Raw genomic sequence first — 15,884 nt, 5'->3', positions numbered from 1 at the left:
CCAAAGTTGTTCTACGTTTAGGGCATGTGATGTACCGTAGGCCTATCCTCTACTGGTTTTACAACGCTACTCATGCCAGTGAGGGAAGGGTGATGATGTGGGTGGTTTAACTGCAATAATAAAGATTTATACATAATATACGGCGAGTGAAAACGCTAGCTCTTTATCCATTTAAAAAAAATTTATATCCAACCTCTGCAGCACAGATTGAAAAAAAAAAATGGATCGAATTTCTGTTATGAGTATACAGTACTTGCCTTTACGACGCCTGAGGGAATAGACACTTGTGGAACAGAGATTCGAATGTTCCATTCATCGCAAATCAATACATTTGTATAAACGTATATTAAATCTATCAAAATAGTATTTTTTAAAGAAAATCGGCCTGTCTTCAACATTATGATGCTGTACTCGAGCTGTTCAACCGGTTTTCAGCCATTAAAAACAATTATCGTAGGAGGAGATAGGAAAATGCGAAGCATCCTCGTATTATCGTCTGCAGGTATTTTTCAAGACGGACGTCCATTAGACAGTGTATACCACAATCGAAAAACACCCCTATTTGGGGCAAATCGTTGAACCTAAATTCGTTTTAATCGTCAATAACTAATTATCGAACTCAATTTAATTAGTAAACAGCGTTACATCAGGCGGTTAAAATCAGTACCAAAAGTACGAACCAACTTTATATACCATCGAGTAAACATTCTAGAAATAACGCGCGATTTACCGAATTTTGCCCTTACGTAAATTTATATATAGATTTGAAAGTACTGGTATTTAGTGGTATTTGTGAATTTTTGAACTTTGAACACCATACAACAACACTTCTTATTAACAGAAAGTTTATTTGCAGAAAAGTATTTAAAAAATTAAAGGGTTGTGTCATCAGCATACAACAGAATCAGAAACATATTTAAGGCATTATGGATCCTTTATGTATAATAAAAAATAATAGCGGCCCAAGCAGAGAACCTTGAGGGAATAAATAATAAACAAATAATATGAAGAAAATCAGAAAGGGTATGTTTAAATTTAGTGCATAGCTTGCGGTTTGAGAGTTTAATAAATTATATGCAGGGCCATGGATTCCATAATTAAACAAAATCATGGAAAGACTGTATCAAGGCAGGACTTGTACACAGCGAAGAAAGATATCGTATGGAAAATGAAGAGAGGTATCTGAAAATCTAGATCAGCTACTGGAACTCAAACAGACTCGCTGGATAACGAATGAAATTCTCTCCAATGTTGTCTCCATAGTCAATTTTGACTGAAGGATGCCCGATGATATAATAAAATATCGTGATCAATTGTATCAACGGCCTTCGAGAGGTCAATGAAAATACCAATGGCAAGTTCACCCCCCTCGAAGGTCCCAACAATTTCATTTGTTAATTGAAGAAGTGCGGTACTGTAGAATACCGTTACTGACAGAAGTAATTCTATGGTTTCTTTAAAAAAGGACCAAAAAATATCAATATTGACATCTCTACTACAAAAAAGAGACAAATTGTGTGAACATAGTTGTATAGTTTTATTTATTTAACTGTTATAGTGTACAGAAAAGAATTTCTTATTTTATTGGACCACATGTTGTAAGAGCATTTGAATGAGTAACAAAAAAGATATATCTATTTTTAAATGTTATAGTGATCGAGTGTACAGAAAAGAATTTATTTGAGCAAATAAATGCATCGGTAGCACCTCGCAGTTGACAGGGGAATACAATACACAAGAGACACGGATGAACGCAATAGATTCTAGAATTGCAATGGACAGAAATTCAATTTTTAACTTCAATTTTATCAGTTTCTGACAATTAAGCTTTGAAATTTGTAATATACCATTAATAATCCATTCCAAGCAGTTGGCTGCTCTCTGGTGGTAGGATTTGTTGCTCTGAGGTATCTGGTGATGTTTTAGTAGGGCCAATGTCATCATTCACCTCATGCCATTTTTATCATTACCATTACCACTAATAAACAGTCATTATTTGTATACTAAACAGGCAGCGTATATTCTTACTACGTTGCCTAGTTCAAAGAATCAACATTGAAAACACCACTTTTTAACATCATTTACATTACCTAATACTAAGCCTAAAAGCACTCTTCTAGTAAAAAAAAATTCATTAATAAACGCTAAAAGCACTAAAGTACCAGAAATTAAATACACCATATGACCACCATTTTTAAATTAAACACTTTCATAAACTACCAATTTTTTTAACTGTCTAACCAAATCCTGTGATAGTCATTTGCACCAAAACCAGCATTACATTTTGGGCACTTTCGCTGTCTTGTCTCGTACCGTGTTTTAATGCAATCAAAACAAAACACGTGGTAACATTTCGATAGAATGACATTCTTTCGACCTTTCTTGCAGCATGGGCAAGTAAGTAAATCCTATATAAAAATTGAATAAAAAAAATGAATGAAAATATTTCTATATTACTTTTCAAGATTAAGATTGTGAATTGAACTGTGAATAAAAAAAAATTATAAACTCTTTATCTTTAAAAATAATAATATATTTATTATACAAAAATTCAATTCATGGCAATGAAATAATGCATTACATGGGTGAGCTAGACCCAAGGTAAAATCAGAGCAACTGGGAACTGCCATATTTATCCAATATATATTATTTTAATAAAACACCTATGTTTATATTATAATTATAAAATAAAATTTAAAAAAATAAAATATATTTAAAAATATATTCGTTTTCTACATACAAATGTGATATTTGTCAACACGAATTATGGTTTACGAATATGAAAGCTCAAAAGTTTAAAGATGTATATTCCCTTTGACTAATTCCAAAAAAATTTAACAAAAATATTTCGAAAAAAAAGTGGGTCATTTTGAAGTATCATAATAGTATAATAAAATAATAATAATAAATAAAAATATTCAAAAAAAAAATTATTTCACTGAAATACAGACGATCAAAACATATCTCATAATGCAACGCGCTTGTTTGGCTACTCATGCATAATCATAAAACTTCCTCGCGATCTGTGTGAAAACACCTTCTCAACTGCGACGAGTTGTAAACAATCCTAATTAGCATAATGCATACTCATGGTTTGAAATCTTTGTTTACTTTTGCTCGCGACGATTTTCCAGACGAAATGTAATCAAATTCATTTACCTGTAATTATGTAAACTTTTGTTTTTAAACTGTTTTTGGCTCGAATTTTAATATTACTTTGATATGGCCAATTTCAATTTAGAATATTTTGACCTTCATTTTTTGTGTTTCAAGGGACAATACATCAAATGTATGACTGATGTTTCTGTTTTTGTATATCGTATTAATAAGGTTGCAAAACCTCCCTAGTATGTCTAGCTTTATGTAACAGTGTATTGAATCATTTACCTTATATGTTCTGATTTCTTCCATTAAGACTTCATCAGCACTGCTTGTCAACTCAATTCTTTTGTATCGCTCTACCTTGCGTTTCAAGCCAACAATTTCTTCCTAAAACAAATAGAAAAATTGATGTTTGCATTTTAATTAAACACATTTTACTTAGCAGTCCATCTGTGGTCTAATGTAACTAATACCCCATTCACACACACCAGCATTTGTACCATATGCACCCTAGTGTTGCAGGTAAAATCATATTTAATAGTATAGTCTGTAATGGTAAAATACAAAAGTGGAAGCAGAACAGTGCATACAATTACAAGGCAGGTCCTCAATGACAAATTAAATAGAGGAACTTACAATAATGTCAATTTTGAAACAATTATCACATCTCACTACTATATAAAATTAGGAATATAGAAGCAATAGCTTCAGTGTAATTGCATTAGTGATCTCACACAGGCACACAAGGTGTTAAGGATTAAGGTTAACAAAGAAATATGAAGTACAGTTTTAGGGCCTGTTTCTGCTGCATAAAAAATAACCGGTTAAAATCGGTGTGAATAAATTAAAATCGGTGTGAATAAATTAACTCCATTTTCTTGGCAGCAGAAACAGGACAAATTTGTGGTAACCGGTTATAAGGCAGCGCAAAATAACCGTTTAAAAACACCAATTTAAATCGGTGTTAGAACGCCGTTTAACCGGTTATCGCTGAGCAATTCTTAGCTGCAACACGAAATAACGGTTATTTGATTGACAGTTGTGACCCCGGGTCAGATACCGTCGCATACGATGTGTGTTTTCCTCGTGGTTTTGACAGTCGAACGAAGAAGTGAACATGTACAGTATGTGGATGAATGAAGATAATTATGTTATTCAGTTGTGTGGGGGGGGGGGAGAGAAAGTACGGGGAAGGATGGCAGGCAATAGAAAAGAATCACAGATAATAAATAAGAGCATTTTTGCGAAAGTAAAAGAGGAATTTGGGGTGGAGTTCCGGGGACTACCCAAGCTAAGCAATTTGAGGTGTTAGTACACGCTCGCGAAGGGTATGGATGGTCCTATATAAACACCAAAACGGAAACAAAAGGGACTCAGAATGTTGCGAATACCTACCAAACGAGAGTAATACCTACCAAACGAGAGTAGATAATGGTTAATTAATTATGAAAACCCAAATTTTATAGCAAAAATCATCCGAATGTATGTTATAAACGATGAATTTAGCAACAAAAACTTAATCCAAACGAGCGTATTTATGGCACGCCCTTAAAAGCCTTTAATAGTAAAACAATGAACAATCTTACTACTTTGATCGTTTTACATATAATTTTTTTAGAAAAACATCACATCGACCGAAAACAAAGGTTATCAGAGCCTTTGATAATAATATTAAATATGATTTTATAAGCATAGAAATGTGTTATTATTTATGTTAGTACATAAATATACGAAACAATGTTTAATACTGATTATTCTATTAAAGGCACTATGTGCGTGCGATATTCTATGACTTGGATACTCTCGTTTGATTTAAGTTTTTGTGGCTAAACTCGTCGTTTTAAACATAAATTCGGACGATTTTTGCTATAAAAGTTGGGGTTTCATAATTAATTAACAATTATCTACTCTCGTTTGGTAGGTATTGCAACATTCTGAGTCTCATTTTTGTTTCCGTTTGGTTTTTTGTAGGACCGCGCTCGCGAAAGACAACAGTCGTTCACGTGGGAAGGGCCGTGTGTCATCGCCTTTGTTGAGGAATTAGGCTAGATAAAAATTATCCTAGGCGATCGGGCGCTGCACGACCCTCTCCATGTTATTGAAGGCGCCATGAGAATTAATTTTATTAACGATGGTAAGTAGACTTTACAAAAAACAAAACTTGTAGACCTGGAGACAAAATTTTATTATGTTAACATGTTTAAGATGGCGATATCACACACGTGTGTACTGACGTCGATGTAAACAAACAGCCAACTTACTACTTCCGTCTGAGTGTATTGCATTTTGGGTAATGATGACGTTTTGCTCGACGACCACCCATAGATTTAACCGGTTATTTCGGAGCACAAATTGAGCAGAAACGCGGTCTTGTTATTGTTATTTATTTTTAATCTATTTTAAAATAACCGGTTAAATTGCGTTATGCAGCAGACACAGACCCTTAAATACATTATCTTACCTGCGACCTTCTAAACTTGTGATTCTCCTGTTCAACAGCACTACTGTTTTCTTTTACAAGTTTTTGCAGGTCAGTAACTTGTTTTGACATTTTCTCATACTGCAATTTAAGATCTGCAGTTGACTGTGAGTTTTCCATGGCCTAATGACATGTGGAATTTTAATAAAAAGGTTAAAGATTTCCATTAAATTGTAAGCATAGCAAATGCTGCTAAAATGATAAATACAAACAACTGGAACATTTGACAACTTCAAATTTCAAATGATGCTTTAATTAATATACAAATTACGATTGTAAACCAATTCAAATTAAGAAGCCAGAGGATTCAGTAATACATTTAATGTATGTGTAATATAAAACAAACTCCAAACAATTTAATTTGGATAGTATAGTCAATCATAATGGCTTCCTCACCTTTTTCAGTTTTAATTTAATTAATATTGTGTCACATATTGAGTATGAGAATTGTAATTAAATATAGTAAGAAATAATAACCTTTTTTCTATTCATTTCTGATGCATTTTGCCTTAAAGTAAGCTCTTTCTCAATGCTACCTAGGGTTGTTTGCAAGATTCTTTCTTTCTCTTCTAGTTTTCTGACTACCTGGTTCTGGGCATCTACTTGTGATTGTAATGTGTTCACTTGATCTGCCAACACATCTTTTTCTTCTCGAAGAAGCTTATGAATTTGGTTAGATTTAATTCTCTATAAACAGATATTAATTTAAACTTAAAAGATCAAAACTGATATTATTCAGGAGTGCAAAAAATATATGTGAGCATTATAATAATAATAAGTTTTTTAAAATTATTATTTAATGCAAAGTGCAGTTGTTTTATTTATTATTATGTTGGTTTTAATAACACCAAGTTACAATTACAGAGTTCATTCCATAATTCATTTTAAATTATAAAGCTTAATTAAATTAATTTAAAATGATATACCTCTGACATTAATTTGAAGTTGGCATCATCTTTCTCTCGTAACTGTTGAAGTAGCCTTGTATTCTGTTCTTGCATGTCTTCAAATGCTTGGCCTGTAACATCCATTTCAGATAACAATGCTTCTTCCTCCTGCCAAAATCATACAATAATGAGGGTCAGTAAAAATACTCAGAAAAGTTATAATAGTTATTAAAAAAAAAAAAAATAGAATGTTTAAACTGATTATTGTGTTTGGTAAAAGTAGTCCTGTAGTATGTTATAATTTAGCTCACACTATTGTAATAAATACAGAGTTGAAACATGACGCAATGTTTCCCTGATACTGAACTATACTAAACAATAAGCTAAAATCTATATTACCTGTTTCCTGTCAGCCAGTTTCCTCTGTAGTTGGTGAACAAGTTCATCCATATTGCGAATTTTGCGCATGGCATCTTCATTTGAAAGATGTCTTGTTTCTTTCTGATCTCGTTCCTCTAATTGCTTGATCCTTGCCCTCATCTCTTCAAGCTCTACCTTTGCTCTCTTCTCAGCAGCCAAAAGCTATAAATAGCCACAAACATCAATAAAATATTACCTTTATACAGTATGAATAATTAAGCTGGCTCAACAATCAACCATCTCATACAATTCAACCTATAAAGAGACAGTGGGCCCTAATCCATTCTTCTAATAAATAATTAATTATTTTAACCTACTGATTACAGGATTTCTAACTGATTTTTAACACGGTAACCATCAAATTAAACAAATTTCATGTTCAATCCAAGCCTAGGTCCTTTGTTAAATCTCACTAGTTGTTGTTACCTCTGATTGTTACCCACTGTTTAAATTTTGCAACTTTGCCATTTTCAAAGTTTCTCTATTAAGAGAACCTACATTATATTAGTAAGCTTTAGTAGCAATTATAAGCCTAGCAAATGCAAATTTCTATTGTTGCCAATTTTTAGATATTACACACAAAAATAGATAACATTTGCAGTTTTTGAGTTCTATCACACTTAAATCTTAAGTACATTTTCTATTCCTGATAAAGACAACTTTGAGGTTCTGGTTTAAAAAGCTGGAAAGAAGGTTAAACCTTAATCACATTAGGTGATCCTCCTGTTGGATGCTATACCAAACTTAAAATGTTATTTTATTGCGGAGTATGCATGTCACTAATCAAGAGAAAATGCATAGTTTGATTGTTACTTATTTTCTTGGAATATTCTTCTTTTCTTTCTACCATTTTTGTTGGTCGTGTTTTTCTAAAACTTGTAACAGAGCATTTTATTACTTGGTCAGCATATAGCCATTTAATCAATCTTTTTTTTAGACACACGCCCAACTTATGCATGATTTTATGCAATTCCATGATTAATCATACTTAAAAAGCAAAAGGTATTTTCCATTAAAACTGAAAAAATATAATTCATATCTAGGGTCGATTTTTATAGCACAATTCAGCAATATGACATACTTATATTATAGAAAATAGATTATGCCAATTAAATTGGCATAATCTATTTTCTGTGCTCCAACATATGTGCATGTTGCATTTGCTCAGATAACCTTACTCATCCAAAGTTCAAATATAGTTTTATAGTCATTCATAGAAAATTGAGGGTGATGGAAGTCATCTACTATATTTACCATGGCCTTTTCTCGTTGTTCTTTAGGAGCACCCTTGTACATGTCAAGTAGGAGTTTCATCTCTTTTTGGTTTTCTTGAGATTTTCTAAGACAAAAATAAAATGATTTATACTTTTTATAATTTTTGAAACATTTTTTGTGGTACTTTCATCTTTTTACAACAACCCAAAACATGTTTTTTTTTTACTTAGTTTCCGTCTTTGTGAAACAACCTTCTATTTCTGTTTACATTTTTTTAAGAAGAACTTTTAACACGACCTATTTTATAAATATTAGCAAGTTTGCTTTGCTACGTATCTTATTAAGACTTATTTACAAGAGATCTTAAATTCTTCTTTCTGAATGACAACAAATAATTTGGAACAATAATTATTATGGCATACTAGAATATGGCATACTAGAATATTATATAGATTGTTTCATTTTCCTTACTTTAGCTGGGCCTTTAAATCCTTTATAATATCAGAGTCTATCTTAGCATCTTTCTTTTCCATTTCTTTAATTTTTTCACGATCCCTATCCTTCTCTTTTTCTTTTTTCTCTTCTACATTGTGCTCTTCCTTTTTGTTCACCTGCTCTTGGCTTCCTTCTCCCTTTTCTGACCCAGCGCTGACTGAGCTATTGCTGCTGTGGCCGTGCGGTATACTCTCCCTACGACTTGCTTCATGTCTCAACTGAAAAAAAAAAATATTTACAAAATATAAATTAATGTATGCAATTACCATAATAATTAGTTGGTTTAAGACATTGCAAAAAAAAAAACAGAAAAAAAAAGAAATTGAACAACTTATATATTGCTCTGTGTCAAAACTTGCATAATAATAACTACTTTATCAAAATCATATTTTGAGGAGATGGAATTGGTGCGAAATGAGCAGCAAAAGAAAATAAAACACAGGGAATAACAAAATGCATTTGTTTTCATATACTGTAATTAACTAGGTTACGTATCTACTTGGGTGTATTAAGGAAAGACACTGCAAACCATTGCTGATAGTCTGCTAAGCTTACCAATATTTTAGTGGTCAATGCCATTACTGAGTACAAACCTCACAATGGGTTTGCACAATAGAAACATTATAGTAAAGTGATCCTTTTTACCACAATAAAGAAATAAGTGATTTGCTCAAATTCAGTGTTTTCTGCCCTTTCACAAAAATGTAACAATCAAGCATTTAATACTGCTTTCATTATTATGTATTGTACAATGTACAAATACTCTACTGTGGGTGAGCTACATAATGGATCACCACCATTGAAAATTGCAATTTATTTTCAGAAAAAGAAATGCATGCAAAAATAATGACACTATAGTGAACTCTTGAACTCAACATTATTATTTAGCATACAAGAAGATGTGATTTACTTTTCGTTGTCTAAATGTTATTTTGTTATTTAAAGGGGCCAAAGGCCTAAATACGAATAAATGTCTTAGACCATGGGGTCTAGGAACGAAACAAAACAAAAATTTAACTTGTGAAAATATTGAATTTCATAAATTAACACTTTAATCTCATAAATACCATAAAAATATTTGCAAGTATTGAATTGTAGCTAATTTATACAAGTACCATTAAAGGTACATTCAGCATAAAACATACATTTTTTGTCCCTAGGCATAAGCTATACAATTTGGACTCAACAGATTGTGGTATATTTAGTAGAATAAATCTACAAAGTAAAATAATGATAAAATTAATTTATACCACAATTTATATTTCTCTATATAGCGCTTCGCTAATAAAACATACATAATACATATTAGTCAGGCAGCATTTGTCACTACAGTATATTAACTTTACTTCATATATTTAGCCAAATTTGATTTTTCACTTTTAAGTGATCAAGGACATCACAGGAAACAACTTCCAACTTGTTGTCCAAATTCTAAACACATTTTTCATTCACTGGGGGCGCTTTTTCAAAATGGCCGCCTATACTATCAAGTACTTATATCTCGGCTACCACTAATCGTAGAGACTTGGTTTTAGTCTTAAAATGTTCGTAAGGTATATAATTCTATTCACTATAATGGAACATTTTGCCCTAAAATGACCGAAAATACTATTTCTGACCATTTGACCTTTGACCTGATCTTATCATATCTCAATAACTATTGGTCAGAAAGAGTTGATATTTATCCCAAATTGTTCAGAAAATACATGTTTCTATTTGCTTTAATGCAAAGGTTTGTTTCAAGATGGCCGGAAAAACCATATCTGACCTTTGACCATAACCTGTGTGATATCCACAACATGTTGGTTATAGATAACATTTTTCGACACAACATCCATATTTGTAACACATTATTGATTGAACATTAAGACATTTTTATCGCACATAGAGACCAAAGCTGAACTTACAAAATACCTGTCAGAGAAGATACTTAATCACTTCAAGAATAACACGAAGAAGGTCCTAGTAACACATCACACGTCCATGATGGCAAACTGCAATCTCTCAGAAATTATCATGATGCCAGAGATGACACACGGACAACACACATTGGAAGAAGGGGGACAACACACATTGGAAGAAGGGGACCAACTGGTCTTATTGAATGCCTTTGATTGTATGAACAAAGACCCAAGTGCCAATGTTGACATATTTTCTGTAGAAAGTGATGTCTTTATCCGTTTAACAGGAAGCTATCCTCTACTTCCTCCAATGACCACATTTTGTAGGAAAAGAGGAAAAAGAATACCTATATGGGAATGCTATTACCGACTTGGAAAACAAATATCAGCAGCACTGATTGGATGGTACGCATTTAAAGGTACAGATAACACAGGTACATTTGCTGGAAAAGGAGTGTCCGCCCATTTCAAAGCACTTATGAAATGTGACGATAAAATACTAGATGCATTTGCTGTATATGGACTGACCTCTGAAATACCAAAATGGAAAAATATGTTTGCATATTATACAGTACTTTTAAGATCAAGGCAGATTATGTCACAGACTTGAGATGGATGTTATTTGCACAGAAAGGCAAGGAAGGACAACAATTACCTCCAACCATGGGAACTCTTAGACCACACGTGGAAAGAGCATACTACATGTCTATTGTATGGAATTCATCATGCAAGCCAACTCCATCTGTTCCACCAGACTACTCCTGGCAACTAGAAGATGGTCACTTGAAGCCGGTATTTTGCAACAATCCACCAGCACCAGAAGCTCTTCTAGAAATTTGTTGATGTACCTGCAATGGTCCATGCTCAACAAATCGCTGTAGTTGTAAGAAAAACAACTTGCTCTGTACTGATGCATGTGAGTGTGGTGATGGATGTGAGAATACAAAGGACTCGAATGTAGAGCTAGTAGACGATATCGATGAACTTTATTGACTGGAGAGGGTAATCTGACTATCATCAATATTTATGGTATGTATTTATTTATTATAACAGTTCCATTGGTGATTTGAAATATTGATTTTGGAACAAGGGATATCATCAACAAAAACCACAAGTACCGGTACAAGTTATAAACAATACTAGACAAATCTATAGTCTCTCAGTTGTGGATATTACATGCATTAGGGCAAGAGGTCAGATATGGCATTTCTGTTTGCTTTAAAACAAATAAATATAAAATGGCATACTGCAAACAATTTGAATATTAAGTCTGTGTGACCATTAGTTACCGAGATATGATAGAAGGTCAAAGGTCAAACGGTCAGAAATGGCATTTTCAGTCATTTCTGGTAAAAATGTTCCATTAGAGTAAATGGAAATATGTACCTTACGAACATTTTAAGATTAAAACCAAGTCTCTACGATTAGTGGTTGCCGAGATATATGTACTTGATAGCATAAGCGGCCATTTTGAAAAAGCGCCCCCAGCGAATGAAAAATGCGTTTAGAATTTGGACAACAAGTTGGAAGTTGTTCGTTGTGATGTCCTTGATCACTTAAAAGTGAAAAATCAAACTTGGCTAAATATATGAAGTAAAATACAAATGCTGCCCGACTATACAAATAAAGCTGTTAATTAATTAAATTACTTACTTACTTAGTTCGAGACATAATTAAATTAGAATGTAGTTAAATTATCATATTATAGACTCCCTTTTCTTACAGGTTAGAGATGAATGCAAGTATTACTAAAAGCATACATTTTTTAAATTGTTATTAATCAAAAAGTACTTTTGTCAAAACTGAGTAATAAGTTAAAGAAAAACACCAAGAAACAAATAAATGATAAAATAGAATATAATAGAAAATAGCAAACATTAGAAAATAGTGTGTGATTTTGTACAATCTATCTTACCTTGTAATTTCCAAAATCATGTTTAAGCTGTAAATGAAATGGGTTACACAATCATCAGACAACATTTTAATTTATGCATTTAGATGTTATACAGTGATGCTACTGTAGTGTAACTCTTTGCAATTAATATACAAATGTATTTAATGTACACTGTATAATGTTCATAAAATCCTATACTGTAGCATCCTTAAAATTAGGACAATATATTATGTACCCTGCAACGTCATCCTACTGTAGTAAACAGTTCAGATATTGATAACATGCATAGAGTATGCTATGCTGTAAATCTATTTTTAAGTCACTACATTTATGCTTATACAGATATGTTTTTTTTTCTGTGAAAAGTAGAAATTGTGTATGTACAGAAGAAGCATTTTTAAATGATAAAGAACAGTTTAGGAAAACAGAATACTGAAGGAGAATGCAAAATTTTGATTTATCTAATATTTTCCTCCCATCACCATCGTTTAATCTCTGATCAGAAATAAGTGGTAGATTTTAAATCATAGTATTTCCTTTCAGAGATAATAGATTTGTGTATGTTAAATTTATTCTGCTTGTATGACATAAATGAAACATGTATGCCTGACCAAAAAAATAAAATAGAAAGTTAAATATCCATTGATGCTGTGATTGTGCAATCCTTTTTAGGCCTAATCTTTAAGTGTGTGTGTACTGAAGGTAATATTATACTATAAAATCATGGTTTAGGTTTCTCAATTATCAAATGATGGTTTGTGTTTTTTAATGTAGAATACATGGGTAGGTTTTTGTTTTGGAAATGATGTTAAATTTGATATACAGATAAAAAGCTAATAGTGTTCTTACCTTATTTATTTCCAGATGAGCCTCTCTAAGTTTGCGTTTGTACCTGTTGATCTCCCCTTTTAGCTGTTGGTTGTGATTTTGAAAGCTGGAAACCAGATGTCGAAGCTCTCTGTTTATTGGACCTGCCATGTGAAATAAGAATGCTTACATTTTTAATTAAAAAAAAAATTTAGTTTTAATGTATCTGATGATATATAAATAATTTCACAGAAAAATATATTAAAACATAAAATATACTAAAAAATGAAAATTAAAAAGTACATAATTTGCTTTGTTACAAATCTATTTTCATGTCTTTTATTGTATGATATAGCAAAATAATGCTTTAAAATGGCTACAGACTATGGAGTGTTCAGGGAGAAGATATATTCAACTGTAAAAAACATATCCCATGCTTCATTTACTGCAAAATAGTTTCTCTCACTACCATATTTAATTCAATTGAACTGAAGACAATTGACCTTACCAGCTTGTTCATTGGCTGCTAGATTTTGCTCAAATTCAATTCTGAGCATTTCATACTCCTTGCGAACTTGAGACAATGTGTCTTCCAATTGGATGACCTCCAACCTTAGTTTCTTTTGACATGCCAGTTCATCACTCTAAATTAGGAATAAAAATAAAAGGAACTTATATACAAAAGCATTTTATACTAAGTAATAGTGCAACAATTCTTCTGTGTGAATAAAACCTACCTCCATTTGTTCAATTTGTCTAAAGTGAGCATTTTTAGTTGTGGTCAACAGGTTTCTGGATTCTTCTAATTGCGTTCTCATGTCTTGTGCTTCTTTATGAAGCACTGTAAATTGAGATTGAAGACACTTGTAAGGTGCTGTATCTACAAGGACAGATTCTGGAATATGCTGAAGCTGTATATAACAGAAAGAAATGTTATGTACTGTATATAAGTCTTAACCAGTTTTATCACATGCACTACTGCAGGAAACATAATTGTTGGTATGTCACAGAGATGTGTCTATTCAAATTCTATTCAAAAACAAATAAGCAAATATCTTTCAAAAATAGTAAACTTTCTTGAATCTCCTGTTTATTACCAATCACATTAGGGCAATCTAACAGGACACTGAGCTCGCCTTGCCAAGATAGTCCTTTGATCTTATGTCTGGCTGCAACAAATGTCTACATTACTGTACTATATACATATTCTCAGCGGTAAAACAGCCGAACAAATTTGCAGTTATCCAAAGTACCCTCCAGGATTACAGCAAAGTCACATCAAAATTGATACAAAAGTAATTTGCCTTTGGATGTATATCTATAGTAGATGGTAGCGGGATAATTCTACACTGAGACGATTCAGTCCGGGGCGATTCGGCCCGCTCAAATTCATTGCCATTGACAAGAATTTTAATTAATGTTTAAATAACATATATATTTTTTTTTTCTTTAGGCCTATTCATTTATAGAGGAGAATGAGTAGTGGGTCAAGACAAGTGGATGCCCTATCTTCGTAGACGTTTTCATAAGACTCCTTCACAAGTTGAATAAATAATAATAAATATAGCAATATAATTGATTAATATTCTGCCATTCAATCGTGTTTTAGAGTAGGCGCTGTTTAGGGCAGAAATGTGTTTTGTATCAAAGTTTGATTAATATTAAATTAATAAAACATTTTATTATACGGGTTTTATGTAATATTTTCTACCGATTTGATGATTTATTAAATACTGTAGGGCCTATAGTTAATTTACTGAATTTGGAAAATGACATTTTTACATCAGTGGCACTCAGGAACTACAGTACCGTAACAATTAAAAAAAATAAAAATCTCTCAATTAATGAGAGATAGGCCTCTACTGTACTATAAATTGATAGTAGAAAATAACGATGACCAGGTTGATCGGCATACAGTAACAATATCAAAGAAGACAATAATTCAATGTCTATTAAAAAAATAATTAAAAACTCTCAATTAAAATGAGAAAGTTGTACAGTCAAAATACTGAAGACATTTTCTGATTATTGTGTGATTATATACTACTAATCTAATTGATGATAGAAAATAATGATGACCAGGTTTTATCAATTGTAGGCTATAAATAACACTAAATAAAAATGGGAGACCTCTGAAAACTAATTAGTATAGTGTTTGGTATGATAAACCGTCGAAAAAATAACGATACCGTTTGTAAAAACGATGGTATCAGAAGAATTATTTACATTTAAATACATAATTGTTTAGTTCAAACACCTTTGAAAACTTGATAAAAACCAAAAAAACTGTATAACATTATAATTTACAATCATTGGTTTTGTCTAAATGTGGGCCGAATCGTCCCGGACAACTCTAAAATATCCACTGAAAAACTAATCTATTAGAACTGATGTTTTTTTTTTTTTTGTGGCCCAGTCTTTAAACCAAATAATTAATATTAAAAAAAAAAAAAATATTTTTATTCGTTGAAAGCAACTAATTAAAATATTTTCCTATGCAACTCATAAACATTCATTGTATATTTACATTCATTTTCATTTGTTCTAACTCTTTAATCTTTTCTTGATGTTGTTCTTGAAGCTTATCGAGTTCCACTAGACGTTTATCAGCCAAATCCTTATGATCATCAAGTTCACTAACAATACCTTGTACCTAATATACAATAAATACATCAATTTGAATA

General features: G+C 31.9%; 1 protein-coding gene across 2 annotated transcripts in view; it reads right to left on the bottom strand.

Moving 5' to 3' along the window:
* Positions 1–1,513: 1,513 nt before the first annotated feature.
* LOC140044984 (E3 ubiquitin-protein ligase BRE1A-like) overlaps positions 1,514–15,884 on the bottom strand; it is a 31,550-nt gene continuing 17,179 nt past the window's right edge. Inside the window, exons 8-20 of one of the 2 annotated variants that reach the window (XM_072089707.1) lie at positions 15,728–15,853; positions 13,938–14,111; positions 13,709–13,844; positions 13,243–13,364; positions 12,415–12,441; positions 8,575–8,816; positions 8,143–8,227; positions 6,868–7,050; positions 6,508–6,636; positions 6,059–6,268; positions 5,564–5,704; positions 3,388–3,489; positions 1,514–2,408 (exon numbers count right to left, since the gene is read on the bottom strand). In XM_072089707.1, the coding sequence (XP_071945808.1) occupies positions 2,229–2,408; positions 3,388–3,489; positions 5,564–5,704; positions 6,059–6,268; positions 6,508–6,636; positions 6,868–7,050; positions 8,143–8,227; positions 8,575–8,816; positions 12,415–12,441; positions 13,243–13,364; positions 13,709–13,844; positions 13,938–14,111; positions 15,728–15,853 (1,857 nt within the window). In that variant the 3' untranslated portion in view covers positions 1,514–2,228. The remainder of the gene's footprint in view (positions 2,409–3,387; positions 3,490–5,563; positions 5,705–6,058; positions 6,269–6,507; positions 6,637–6,867; positions 7,051–8,142; positions 8,228–8,574; positions 8,817–12,414; positions 12,442–13,242; positions 13,365–13,708; positions 13,845–13,937; positions 14,112–15,727; positions 15,854–15,884) is intronic. The other variant, XM_072089708.1, reaches the window with a different exon arrangement.

The sequence above is a fragment of the Antedon mediterranea genome, chromosome 3, assembly GCF_964355755.1.
Source record: "Antedon mediterranea chromosome 3, ecAntMedi1.1, whole genome shotgun sequence".
Taxonomy (NCBI): Eukaryota; Metazoa; Echinodermata; class Crinoidea; order Comatulida; family Antedonidae; genus Antedon; species Antedon mediterranea.
Note: the sequence above shows the minus strand (reverse complement) of the source record. Positions and strands in the feature narration are given on the sequence as shown.